Source organism: Pelobates fuscus, chromosome 8 (assembly GCF_036172605.1).
Source record: "Pelobates fuscus isolate aPelFus1 chromosome 8, aPelFus1.pri, whole genome shotgun sequence".
NCBI lineage: Eukaryota > Metazoa > Chordata > Amphibia > Anura > Pelobatidae > Pelobates > Pelobates fuscus.
The window spans coordinates 115,031,145-115,045,640 of NC_086324.1; the positions used below are offsets into that span (position 1 = coordinate 115,031,145).

At 42.2% G+C, this 14,496-nt stretch overlaps 1 protein-coding gene and 1 pseudogene across 7 annotated transcripts in view; both read right to left on the bottom strand.

Moving 5' to 3' along the window:
• The window catches only part of NPRL3 (NPR3 like, GATOR1 complex subunit), a 453,622-nt gene that overhangs the window by 185,236 nt on the left and 253,890 nt on the right, over positions 1-14,496 (bottom strand). For all 7 annotated transcript variants that reach the window (XM_063430229.1, XM_063430228.1, XM_063430232.1 and 4 more), the window contains one exon: positions 4,990-5,119. In XM_063430229.1, coding sequence (XP_063286299.1) covers positions 4,990-5,119 — 130 coding nt within the window. The remainder of the gene's footprint in view (positions 1-4,989; positions 5,120-14,496) is intronic.
• LOC134570668 (cell cycle control protein 50A-like) lies at positions 13,407-13,971 on the bottom strand (annotated as a pseudogene).

Sequence of the window (14,496 nt, forward strand, 5' to 3'; positions counted from 1 at the left end):
GGAAGACATTTGCACCTAGGTCACCACTACGGCAGATCAGGGTCTTGCTTTGTTATATGTTGCCCTTAAGTAAAGTGAACTCAGTACAAAATGGTCGGCAAGCTTGGTGGCAATTATGTAAATGAGGTCGGCTGCAGTAGGCCAAGTCCCAGACATGTAGTACAATGCAACAACATAAATGATATAACAAAGAAACATAACGCATTTACAATGTAGGCTGCTATAGAGGCAGCAGCCAAAGGCAAGTTGTTATACCTAGGTAGGTCATACAGAATAGCTCAATGCAACCGTTAGATGTTGCCCGTAGGGCTTGTGTTAAGCATGTCTGTGGGTGGAAGTCCAGCAAGGGAAGTTCATGTAAGCCATTTGGACCAGGTCCCCCAGTGCCTTCGATAGTGGGTGTTGTAAGTGGGACCGCCAGTCCAGGAGGCCGGTTCAGCCTATACCATCGCTGGGTAGGGCTATAGTGCGGTCCGGTTGAGTGGAGGGGCCATCCCCAGCTTGGTGCGGCCTGGTTGTCTTATGTGCTGTTGCTCGGCGGTTAGCCGGTCAGACGTGCTGCTGGGGCTTTGGGGTTGTCCGGCGTTCTCCTTGCCGCTTGTGTGGGTGCAAGAGCGTGCGCCCGGGTTGGTGCGGTCCGTCTCTCGCCTAGTCACTTGTCGGTGCTTGTGTGGACGGATACCCACTTGGAATGCCTGCAGTGGGGCACCATAGTGGCGTCTGCGGGTCGTCGGTCGTATCCACTTGGCCACCGCCTGTGCCGCTTGAAGGTTGGGCATACCCCTTCGTAGAAGGCTGAGCAGAGCCGGTCGAGGGCCTCTAGAGAGGATGGCTGTGTATGGTTGCTCGTGGCTCCCTCTTTGAACTGCGACGGGCGGCCATCTTGGACGGGCTGCGCCTGGCTTGTGTTTCTTCCGATTTTGAGTACCTGCTCGACCGTTGTCATTTGTCCGCTTGTCTTGCGGGTCCGGGATGACCTCCACCGGTCCGGGGGGGGGGGGGGAGTAGGTCGGAGGTCAGTTGTGGTTGCTGGGATTTCTGGCGTCGGAGAGAGCGCCCGCCTCTCCCCGGCTCCAACTCCCGTAGGCCTCAGATCGCTTTTTGGGCTGTATGCCCCGACCGGCTTCAAAAGGGTATCCCCCGATTCCTCGATGTCGTTGGGCTGTACAGCTGCCGATATTGACGTTAGTTTCTCTTGCCTGTCAGGAGCTCCTTCCCTGCACGTCTGTTCGCCTCGGTGGTCAGACTCCGCCCACCGTAGAGTTTATTTTTTAACTATTGTTTTATTTACATATTTTCTTTTTGCCAACCACTTCTGTGAAGAACCCTCTATTTAACATCCAACAGATTGGGAACGCAACTATATTGATGGGCTTTTTAACTACTTAACTACAATGTAAGTGCATTCATTAAAGCGTTCATTAAAGATTTTAATTTATATCAGTGCTGTACTATCTTTATTTTTATTTTTTTCATGCATCACTGGATATCTGAATGAGGATGAACCTGTGAGTCCATACACTATTGATGAGCCTGAATATCTCCAATTTTGTGAGTGCAACATTTAAACAAGGGGCCAATTGTCAATTAATGTTACTTCCCTATGAGGTTTTTTTTCTCTGTTTATGTTTAGGTATATCTTATTTTTCCACGTCCTTAAAGTGAGGACTTCAAGGATGGAAAATTTCCGTTCAGCGTCTTTAAGGGGTTAAGGGACATTCCACTGCCAAAATACTAAATAAATAAAATCACTGTTTAATAGATATACCCCCAATGCAAACTTGCATTCATTTAATTGTGCATTTTTACATTAAGGGTATTTATAAAAACAGCTTGCAAACCTTCTCTGCTGCCTTTGCCAACCCTCCCATTCTAACCCTGCCCACACTTTCTGTTACAGTCCTATTACACACTTCCCAATGCAGGTCAATGAGAAGCCTTTGCAAGGCAGGTGCCCTGAGCAATTTCTGCCTTTTGAGTTTAGCTCCACTGAGCTAACAAAGCCAGTAAGTAACATTACCTGTTGTCTGCTTGAACGCCATGGGGGTGTAACCAGGTTAAAAAAAAGATGGAAAAAAGAGGACACACTCTTCACACATAAAGCTTTACAGCAAGCTAAAGTAATTTAAGGGTCTGGAGTGTCCTTTAAGGACAAAAATAAACAGAAAAGTTCTGATCCCAAGGAAACAGGGGTGTGTAATGGCTACCCAGGGTAGAGAGGGGTATCTGCCGTTGGCGACGTCCTTCCTCCGGGCAAGATGCTGGGCTGTAGTGGAGAAGTGAAGTCCCATCCGCTGGATCCCTGGAGCAATAGAGAGGCAGAGCTCTGTAAAGAGCTTGTGATTAAGCTGCAAATTCCCTTTCAACAACGAGACACAGCTACGTTTTGAAGGGTGAAGAAGAACTGACTCCACTGAGCGTTTATTGCTGCTTTTATGCAGGATTTTACAGGTTAGACACCACCCACTGGACCTTGTGGGGCACCGACAATACAGTTACAGCAACCAATCATACACAAGATTACAATAGAGCACACCCAGCAGTTACAGTGAATTCCTCCCCTCTGCTTAGGAGATAATTAAGTTAATTAACTGTATCTACTCAATTATCTCCAAGCTGAAAAGTTACACTTTTTATATATTTTCATAACTTCTTGGTTTTATATCGTACATGCATAAAACATATTTTTATAACCAGTATAACTATATACAAACATATCCAAAATTCGTGAAAATCCGTTCAGGGGTTCCAAAGATAGTAAAAAGTCCCTTTGGACCGACCGCAAGCACATTTTCCTGCCCAAAACAGTTCCATAGATTTGGGCTGTGCGGTCGGTCTATATTACCCTGAAAAAAAAAGTCGAACGGGACTTAGTCTGCAGCTGCAGTGTTGAAGGGGAGTAGAAGGTACAGGTCAGCAGTGTGCACGCAATTTGGAAGCCGAAAATAGTTCCATAGATTTGCCGGCACACACCGCTGACCACGTTCAAATGAATCAAAATGGCTGCCGCCACGTGTTCGATTTTCGAATAGCGGCCACTTCGACTACTTCGGCTGCATCCGAAGTGCCAATTCAAAACTGCAGGTCTGTTTCCAAGGTACTTAAAGGGCCAGAAACAGTCTTTTACAAGTCCATGAGCCCAAATAAACGATTACTGAAGGCAAAACAACAAATAGTCTGAGTTCACACACACACACATATATATATATATATATATATATATATATATAAATATATATATATAAAAGCAGACATTATACTGGTTAACTGGGGGGTTTTTTGTTACAGGGTGTAAATAGGACCAGGCCCTAACTTCATCAACTTGCATCAGGTTGAGCATGTATATTGCGTCAAGCTTGACACAGTGACAAGAATTTGAAAGAAATCAATAAAAGACAGGGTCATAATAAGCAAAAACAAGGGGCAACATGTGGTGACAAGCATATGTCCACGAGTGCGGCAAAGATGACACCGGAGCATCAAACCTGGTAAGTGACCTATAGGCTTTGATACTGACTACATTGGCCACAGGTTTTCAGACTACTGATTGTGTACTGGATTCTGATTTTGTCTGATTTGTGCAGCTTTGTGCACTCTGTAATCATGTTATCATTCAACTCTGAGATTCTCAAAGAAGCAGCAAGATGCCTTCTGCTTTTGCTCAGGTTGAATTTGGGATAAAACAAAATTAGATATTCATATTGTTTTCTTAACTGGTTTTGCGATTTCTACACATATTATGAGCTACTTCCAATCTTCTCTTGTTCTTTGCCTGTTTAGATCACGTCTTTCTTATTGTCACAGTGTGTCAAAAAAAGTCTTTGGGCACACTGTGACAAAAATGTATTCTTGCCCACATTTCTAGGATTGTTCACTCATATATTCCCCACACTATTGTCATAATTCATTCCTGCAATGCCATTTTATCATTACCAAATTCCCCTAATGCATAGGCTCCATCTACATTAACTCAGATATTTACTCTTTAGCCAAATTCCCTTAATTCATTGCCCCCAACAATATCTACTATAACACCTAAAGAATGAATAAGACGGTGCAAAATTGATTTATAGTGCACGTTAAACTATACAATTAACTACTGTATTACTAATTAATACATGCACCAACCAACCAAAAAAAACCTTGTAAACAAACTCCCAAACAACCCATAAATTGGTGCGCACTATCAATTAAAACAGTGCACAATTATCTTGCAATATATATCATGCAAATATATAACAATTAAGGTGCATAAGTGACCATTAATTATTTATACAAAAATGGTACATAGATTAAAGAATCACTATAGGGTCAGGAACACAAATGTATTCCTGACCCTATAGTGTTAAAACCACCACCTAGCACCCCTGGGCCCCTCATGCCTCCATAAATACAGCGAAATCTTACTGTATTCAAGACTGAAGCTGAAACTCTGCATGCTGTTTGACTCAGAAAAAACAGCAGTCTGCTGAAATCATCAGAAGTGGTAGCCCGATACAATCACAGTGCTTCCCCATAGGATTGGCTGAGACTGACAAAGAAGCAGATGAGGGCCAGCATGATTCAAACAAAGCCCTGGTCAATCAACATCTCCTCATAGAGATGAATTGAATCAATTAATCTCTGAGGAAAGTTCAGTGTCTGCATGCACAGGGAGGAGACACTGAATGTTTGGATGCATTTTAGGCAGCCATGACCCAGCAAGGATCTCTAACAGCTATCTGAGGAGTGGCCTGAAGGTAATGATTCTACTCACCAGAAAAAATTCAAGAAGCTGAAGTTGTTCTGGTGACTATAGTTTCCCTTTAAGTGCAAAAAAATAAATCCCTGTCTATCGTTGCCAGGGAGACATGATGCGATCTGAGTTCATGTGTCGCTGTCCGCCTCCAGCAATCGCGCATGCTGCCTAAAATTTAGATTTCTTATAAACGTGTATACTTATTTTTCAAAGGCTAAGATTAGCAGTAGATAGATTATACATTGACTTACCTCCTGACCTGGTGGAGACAATGGGTTTTTAAATTCTGATAATGAAAGCGGCAGTGAAAACTTTGCAAGAACTGAGGGGAGATCATGTAACGGAAACTGAAGTGAAAAATGTTCTGGCAAAGGTGAATAGCTGTAATGACATATTAAAGTTGTTTAGGTACATGATTGACCTTTTACATGTGTAAATTGTACATTTGCATTACTAAAAGACATGCACAGTCAGGAGCAACTACAAAAAATGCATATTTCTAAACAAGGCACGATGGAGAAAAGAAAATTAGAAAAGTGATTACAGCTGAGGTTGGCGTTTAAAATTTCTATTATCTTTTATTGTTATTTTGGTACTTTTTTTTGTCTTTTTCAATGCATCTGTACCTTCCCTCAACCAGTTGTGGCTGTAATAGTACAAACAGACATCGAAAGTGCAGTGGTATGTTGCAGATTAATGCCGTGAACAGTACACTTGCCTTGAAGTTCAAGAAGAGTTTGGCTGGGGCAAGGTGGACAGGAGATTATGGGATTAGACCAGGCCCTAGAGATAAATGTTTTACAATAGAAGTAACCCTGTATACAGGGCAGCCATCAGGTGGTGTAGCCCCCACGGAACTGCCGCCGGGCCCCGCACGCTGGTGGGCCCAACGGATGGCCCAAGCATTAAGGGCCACCCTATGGGTCCTATATCTTCAGGGACCGTTCAGCAATGCGGTTGTGCAATAGTGCGACCGGGCTCCTTTAAAAAAAAATTGCACCCGGAAAGCAGTGCTGGGAGGAAGTGACAGACAGTCACTTCCTCCCAGCTCCCTCCACACGGGAGGTGAGAGAGACCGGTCACGAGGACAGAAGGCAACGCCGACTCCCATCAGCCCCAGCCAACCTCCTGCAAAAAAAAAAAAAAGGTAAGAAAAATTAGCTGTGTGTGTCTGTATATCTGTGTATGTGCATGTATGTCAGTATGTATGTATTTCAGTATGTGTATGTATGTCAATATCTGTATGTATGTGTATGTATTTTATTATGTATGTCAGTATGTGTATGCATTTTATTATGTATGTCAGTATGTGTATGTATATGTCTCTATGTATGTATGTTCCTATGCGTGTGTGTCTGTATGTATGTTAGTGTGTGTGTGCGCATCTGTGTCCTTTTTGTATTCGTGCGTGTGTCCTGTGGGCGGGGTTTGGAGGCGGGCCCAGACCTTGAGCAGTGTTAGGGGCCCCAACATTTCTGATGGCGGCCCTGCCTGTATATATAAAGAACATGCATACTAAGCTTTATTTTCTATTGGTTTACTATAACTGGGGAAAGTCAGGAATATGATATTAATACAAAATAAAGACTGTACTTCGATTAGAAGACAATCCACAAAATAGGGCATTATGTCTGGAACTTAGGATATAGCTCTATATTTAAAGACTTTTCCCAGTCAACATGGAAAGGGTACACGCTGGTATAAGAAATTTTCTGCCTTCAGGAAAAAAAAAAAGTTAGCTCCCTTCTACTGTATTCTACATGTTCATTCGGTCTCTTTTTTGTCTGTGTCTCTGCACAAGATACCTTCTTTCAACAAGTATGCATTTACAGTGTTTTCTATTTGACGCATGCTGCATACTGTTCTCCATGTTTCCTAACTTTGAGGGGGGTTGACAATGGCATTCCCACCCTCTCTATTCTTTATTAGCCTCCACCTGCAGCCCAAGTGTGGGGGCTTGGAGGGACATTGCCCCCACATTATTATACTAGCTTTTACCCGCCACCGATGGCTAAAGCATGGATATATAAATATTTAGTATATCTCACAATGTTTTTTTTTTTTTAGAAATAGTACATTTTAATTGATTCGTTAAAGCTTTCATTCAAAACTCAAAGCTTAACTAGACATTACTATACATCCTTACTTTGGCATACAATGGAGACAGATTCGATGCATGTTTCAGCATGATTCTTGTCAACAATATGACATTTGTTAACCATTATAGCACAGTAGAAAGCAGTAAAAGAAATGCAGAAATTAAATTAAAAAGTAAAATAAACTTTGATATTGCAATTATTCAACAGGAAGGAATATTCACACCCTTATAGAAATTACAAGAAACCTCACCATATACAGAATATACACAAACTAAAAATACATGTTCTGTCTATATATGCTCTAGAGATATGCATGTGTAAAGTGTTCTTCATATTTAATTTGGAACAAGTGAAACCTTTTATGCTAAACATAAAACAAATTACAATATAGATGAGCCCTTTAGGTATCAGAGAAATTTACAATATCTTGCTTAGTTCACTGGTCCTCTATGGTTAATTTTCCTTAAGCCAATGCAATAAACAAATTAGAATTTGGGCTCAAAATAAAAGAATCTATACACATCAATACTCTAGAAGCTATGTGCAAAAGAGGAGTTGTGGTATAAATGAAAAGCATAAACTTATTCTAGTGAATTGCTTTTATATTCCTTCACGAAGAGTAACCTTTGGTGGACAAAAGTTGAAGGTTTTTCTAGATATTCGCTTCTGAAGAGCTTAGTGCGGAAGCTTACGGTGGAAAATCTAATGAGCATTCATGTAAAACCACACTATATGCAAAACTTTGTTATCTGACATGAGAAAGGTGTAAGGGTGATTTCTAAAAACCGGCATAAAAATTATTTAATAAATGACACCTTTAAAACAATCACATATCTGAGACCAATACCAATAAGCCTTATGGAGCTCACACAGATTACCTCCACCACATTTTTTTTTTTTAATAATCTCTTTTATGTGTACTACAGGGTATGACTTATTTAAAGAACACTCAGTGCTGGATTCTTCGCCAAAAAGGTGCCAAGAGTTTGTACACTTGGAAGAAGTATTTAACTACTGCTTTTATGTTCTCCACATAAGCATGTGACATTTTTAATTGAATACAATGGTATGTAATGCAGTCTTACATGAAAACGAAAATAGTGCAAAAGTTGAGTTTTGTGCTAGCATGCAAGGTCAAACTAAATATATGTATTTATTTAGAACAGTTACCGGTAATGTTTAGGGGTCTTTAAAAATAAGGTAAAAAACGTTGGTCCGATTGTTGATCCAAAAGTAGGAAAGCAACATAAAAATAAATGTTAAACTGCCAATGCAGACCCTTGAGACTCAAGAACTACCGTATTTATCGGCGTATAACACGCACCGGCGTATAACACGCACCTCATTTTTATTAAGAAATTCCAGGAAATTTCCCCCCCTCATCCCATAGTATTCCCCCCTCATCCCATAGTGTTCTCCCCCCCTTTCCATAGTATTCACCCCCTCCCAGTATTCTCCCCCCTCCCCTCCCATAGTATTCTCCCCCCCCTCCCCTCCTATAGTGTTCTTCCCCCTCCCCTCCCATAGTATTCTCCCCCCCTCCCCTCCCATAGTATTCTCCCCCCCTCCCCTCCCATAGTATTCTCCCCCCTCCCCTCCCATAGTATTCTCCCCCCTCCCCTCCCATAGTATTCTCCCCCCTCCCCTCCCATAGTATTCTCCCCCCTCCCCTCCCATAGTATTCTCCCCCCCTCCCCTCCCATAGTGTATTTTCCCCCCTCCCCTCCCATAGTGTATTTTCCCCCCTCCCCTCCCATAGTATTCTCCCCCCCTCCCCTCCCATAGTATTTCCCCCCCTCCCCTCCCATAGTGTATTTTCCCCCCTCCCCTCCCATAGTGTATTTTCCCCCCTCCCCTCCCATAGTATTTCCCCCCCTCCCCTCCCATAGTGTATTTCCCCCCTCCCCTCCCATAGTGTATTTCCCCCCCTCCCCTCCCCTCCCCTAGTGTACTTTCCCCCCTTCCCCTCCCCTAGTGTACTTTCCCCCCTTCCCCTCCCCTAGTGTACTTTCCCCCCTTCCCCTCCCCTAGTGTACTTTCCCCCTTCCCCTCCCCTAGTGTACTTTCCCCCCTTCCCCTCCCCTAGTGTACTTTCCCCCCTCCCCTCCCATAGTGTACTTTCCTCCCCCTCCCCTCCCCTCCCATAGTGTACTTTCCTCCCCCTCCACTCCCCTCCCATAGTGTACTTTCCTCCCCCTCCCCTCCCCTCCCATAGTGTACTTTCCTCCCCCTCCCCTCCCCTCCCATAGTGTACTTTCCTCCCCCTCCCCTCCCCTCCCATAGTGTACTTTCCTCCCCCTCCCCTCCCCTCCCCTCCCATAGTGTACTTTCCTCCCCCTCCCCTCCCCTCCCATAGTGTACTTTCCTCCCCCTCCCCTCCCCTCCCATAGTGTACTTTCCTCCCCCTCCCCTCCCCTCCCATAGTGTACTTTCCTCCCCCTCCCCTCCCCTCCCATAGTGTACTTTCCTCCCCCTCCCCTCCCCTCCCATAGTGTACTTTCCTCCCCCTCCCCTCCCCTCCCATAGTGTACTTTCCTCCCCCTCCCCTCCCATAGTGTACTTTCCTCCACCTCCCCTCCCCTCCCATAGTGTACTTTCCTCCCCCTCCCCCTCCCCTCCCATAGTGTACTTTCCTCCCCCTCCCCTCCCCTCCCATAGTGTACTTTCCTCCCCCTCCCCTCCCCTCCCATAGTGTACTTTCCTCCCCCTCCCCTCCCCTCCCATAGTGTTCTTTCCTCCCCTCCCCTCCCATAGTGTTCTTTCCTCCCCTCCCATAATTACTTACCTGACCTGAAGCGTGGGCCGGCTTCACAGCGTGCACCGCGGTACAGGAACTTTAATTTAAGGTTCCGGTTTCCGGCGGGACTGAAAGGAAGTGTGCACACTATTGTGCACACTTCCTTTCAGTCCCGCCGGAAACCGGAACCTGAAATTAAAGTTCCTGTACCGCGGTGCGCGCTGTGAAGCCGGCCCACGCTTCAGGACAGGTAAGTAATTATGGGATATCGGCGTATAACACGCACCCACGATTTCCCCCCTATTTTCAGGGGGAAAAAGTGCGTGTTATACGCCGATAAATACGGTATATAAAAATGTTGCATGCGTGCCATACATACTTATTTTTATGGCTTATTTTTCAATTGTAGAAAATGAATTAAAACCTTTACAAAGTTGAAGAAAATAAGTCTTAATTCCCCAAACTCAGATGAAGACCTTGCACAATTTAAATCCAGCCATTATTTGTCAGATCTGCAAAGAAGTGTAACCATTGTTTAAAGGATCAGTCTAAGCATCATAACTAGTCCAGCACAGTACAACAACAATGCAATTCCCAAAAATGGGTTATTTCCTCCCATCCACGAAATGGTGCTCAAGATCATCAGTTTTCTTCCATCAAAACTGAGTACACGGAAATGATATTCAACTCTTAGAGAATAATTCCCCGGTGCCAAGGCTGGGTATGCATCTTTTTTTCTCAATGAGAGGTTGAAGCTTTCTGAATGTAGGCAATGTAGCAGTTCGCATCCATACGATAAAATCTTCATTTTTAAACCCATTGTTCTCTGGATCACTTGGGTCAAGCTTATAAACTGCTTTCCTCCAATTAATTGGATTTGTTGATAATTCACAAAAAGTACAAATGACTCATGGCAATATTAAATGTATGCTTACTAATGCAAGGAGCCTATATAACAAAATGGGGGAACTAGAGGCAAGAGCATACACTAAACAATATGATATAATAGGCATAACAGAAACATGGTGGGATGAAACACATGACTGGGCAGTTAACTTAAATGGGTACACGTTATTTAGGAAGGATAGGAAAAACAAGAAGAGTGGTGGGGTATGTTTGTATGTCAGCCATGAGTTAAAGTCAAATCTTAGGCATGTGGAGTGTGACGAGGGAAATGTGGAAGCTTTATGAGTAGATATCTGCTTGGGGCAAACAAAGGGAAATAAATTATTGGTTGGGATAAGTTATAAACCACCAAATGTAAATATTAATGAGGAAGAACTGCTGTTAGAGCAAATTGGGAATGCTGCAAATCGGGGCAACACGTTAATTATTGGAGATTTTAATTACCCAGACATAAATTGGGATAGAGGGACTAGTACTTCAGCAAGGGAAATCCTTTTTTCAATGTGTTAAATGACACCTTTATGTCACAACTGGTACAAGCACCAACTAGAAAGGATGCTTGTCTGGATCTTGTTAGAACAAACAATGTTGATCGTTTAACCAACATTCAAGTAGGGGAGCATTTGGGAAATAGTGATCACAATATGGTAACTTTTGAAATAAACTCAAAAAAGCAAAAGCACGTGGGGTATATTAAAACGTATAATTTAAAAAAAAGCCAATTTAATAAGATTAGGGCAGCTCTACAACATATTGACTGGCATAACCTCCTTAGTGATAAAAACACTGAGGAAAAATGGAAACTATTCAAACAAATATTAGAAATGTACATTTCACAGTATGTTCCATTGGGTAATAAATATAAAAGAGACAAATTAAAACCAATGTGGCTTAGTAGAGAAGTAAAACAAGAGATTAAAGATAAGAAAAGGGCATTTAAATCGGACAAATCAGAGGCATCCTATATAAGATATAAGGAAGCCAATAATACTTGCAAAAAGGCAATTGAAGTGGCTAAACTAGAAAATTAGAAATTGATAGCCAAAGAATGCAAAACCAACCCCAAAAATATTTTCAAGTACATCAATTCTAAAAAACAAAAAATTAGAGTGTAGATACACTGAAAACAGAGATGGGTCTGTTAGTTAATGAAGACCAGGAAAAGGCAGACATTTTAAATAACTATTTTCTTCAGTATATATATTAATGAGGATTCTATGGCAAGAGATAAGCAAATGATTGCTGCACCAAACTTGCAGATAACTTGTGATTGGATAACTCGAGACAAGGTGCTACAGCTAAGAAAATGTATGTAAATAAAGCTCCAGGGCCTGATGGTATCCTCCCATGAGTACTTAAGGAGCTAAGTGGGGAAATAAGTGAACCTCTGTATTTAATTTTTCAAGATTCTTTTGTTTCAGGTATTGTACCGGGGGATTGGAGGAAGGCAAATGGTCTTCCTATATTTAAAAAAGGGTTCAAAATCCTTGCCTGTAAATTATAGACCTGTGAGCTTAAGTTCTGCGATTGGGAAATTATTTGAACGGCTATTAAGGGATAATATTCAGGAATTCATTGGGAAGAACTGTGTTATTAGCAATATTCAGCATGGTTTTAAGAAACATAGGTCATGTCAAATTAACCTAATTGCATTCTACGAAGAAGTAATAAGTATAGATCAGGGTACTGCAGTGGATGGGATCTACTTGGATTTTGCCAAGGCATTTGATACAGTTCCTCACAATAGGTTAGTCTTCAAACTAAAAGAAATTGGTCTAGATGAATATTCTTGTTGTTGGGTAGAACATTGGCTTAAGGATAGAGTACAACGAGATGTCATTAATGGTAAATTTTCAAGCTGGACAAAAGTGGTAAGTAGTGTCCCTCAGGGTTCTGTTTTGGGACCGCTTCTAGTTAACATATTTAGAAATGATCTTGAAATGGGCATTGAAAGCCATGTATCAGTGTTTGCAGATGACACAAAACTTTGTAAAGTAATAAAATGTGAGCAGGATATTGCCTTGCTGCAGAGGGATTTGGATAGAGAAATGCAGAGTTATCCTCTTCAGGGTTAAGAATGCACAAGCAATTTACATCCTAAATGGTAGTGAACTAGGGATAACCACACACGAGAAGGATTTGGGAATTGTTATAGACAACAAACTAGGCAGCAATATGCAATGTCAATCTGCCGTTGCTAAGGCCAGTAAGGTTTTGTCATGTATAAATAGAGGCATAAATTCTCGAGATGAAAATATAATTTTGCCTCTTTATAAATCACAGGTAAGACCACACCTTGAATATGCTGTGCAATTTTGGGCACCTGTTCTAAAGAAAGATATCATGGCACTAGAAAAAGTGCAGAGACAAGCTTCAAAATTGATAAAAGGAATGGAGCAGTTTAGTTATGAAGAAAGGTTAAAAAATGTAAATCTCTTTAGTTTGGAAAAAACGTTGCCTTGAGAGGGGATATAACATTATACAAATATATTCGGGGCCAGTACAAACCATTATTTGGAAATCTATTCATAAACAGGGCTATACATAGGACACAAGGTCACACATTTAGTCTGGAAGAAAGGAGATTAAGGCAAAGAAAAGTTTTTTTTTTTACAGTAAGAGCAATAAGGATATGGAATTCTTTGCCCGAAGAGGTGGTTTTGTCAGAGTCTATACAGATGTTTAAACTGCAATTGGATAAATACTTGCAAAAACATAACATACAGGGATATAATTTATAATTAGTGGGGTAATAGCTGCTTGATCCAAATAGACATCTGACTGCTATTTTGGGGTCAAGAAGGATTTTTTTTTCCTATTTTGTTGCAAAATTGGAAGAGTTTCAGACTGGGTTTTTTGCCTTCTTTTGGATCAACAGCAAAAACATATGTGAGGAAAGTTGAACTTGATGGACGCAAGTCTCTTTTCAGCTATGTAAACTTAAAGATTCATTAAACATGCTGTTGGCAATGGCACCACATGGAGCAATTGGTTTGCCGTTACTGGTTCCGTATGGGTCACATTCCTTGCTGGGGTTAAGAAGAGAATTCTTGTCTCCATTTAATTGACTGTCATCTCTGGACTTTACATACCAATGATGGTTCGGATAGAAGTTGGAAAGCCCATAATACATAAACACTGTACTCTCAAATGCACGTTCAAGTGTGAAGTTAATCCTACAAACACACGGTGTACTGTTCCATGAGACGTTTGAACACTTAAAGCATGCATTATCTGGCTCTAGTCTGGTGTAATCAATCTCGAACTCCTGGATGTTGTTGGAGGTGACGAAGATCCCGATGCCTATGGGGATGAAGATGCTGATGACTAAGAAGGCTGTCAGCATGGTCCCGGCAGTGAGGTGCCAAGCTGGAAGCCTCTGCTGCTTAAAGGCCATGTTATCCAGCTTATTGCTCTTCGGCCCGGTCCCCGGGGCCCATCCCTGAGTGGTGGTGGCCATATTCCTCCTTAGCATTATAATTCATGGCCATGGCGACCCCTGAGCGATCCGCAGGTGGACTAACTGAGCTCAGAACCTGGGGAGCGATTCTTTTTTTGTATACAGCTCCCACCGTGTCCACCCCTATTATAAAAGCTTAAACCACCTTCTGATACCCACAGATGTGGGCACAGGGACACCAGTGACAGGTCTCCTTTACATTATTTTACATGCTTCATACCAAATAGGATGGATCCTTTCTACCCAGTCGCTAGTTTTTGTTACAGTGAAACTGACTACTCACTGTTTAGTTTATGTGTTCCCATTCACAGCATAGCAGTTAGGAGCATAATGGAGGTGTGTTAAACCTCCCTTATACTAACATGGAGGTCACACTGATCGGTGTAGACTCCCCCCGCCACCCCCCCTTTAATTACTTAGCAAGCACTGGCCAGCCACCACATGATTAATCCTTGTGCCATTGAGGGTTTTTTTATTGAAAGGAACACTGTAGGGTCAGGAACACAAACATGTATTCCTGACCCTATAGTGCAAAAATCACTATCCAGCCCCCTAA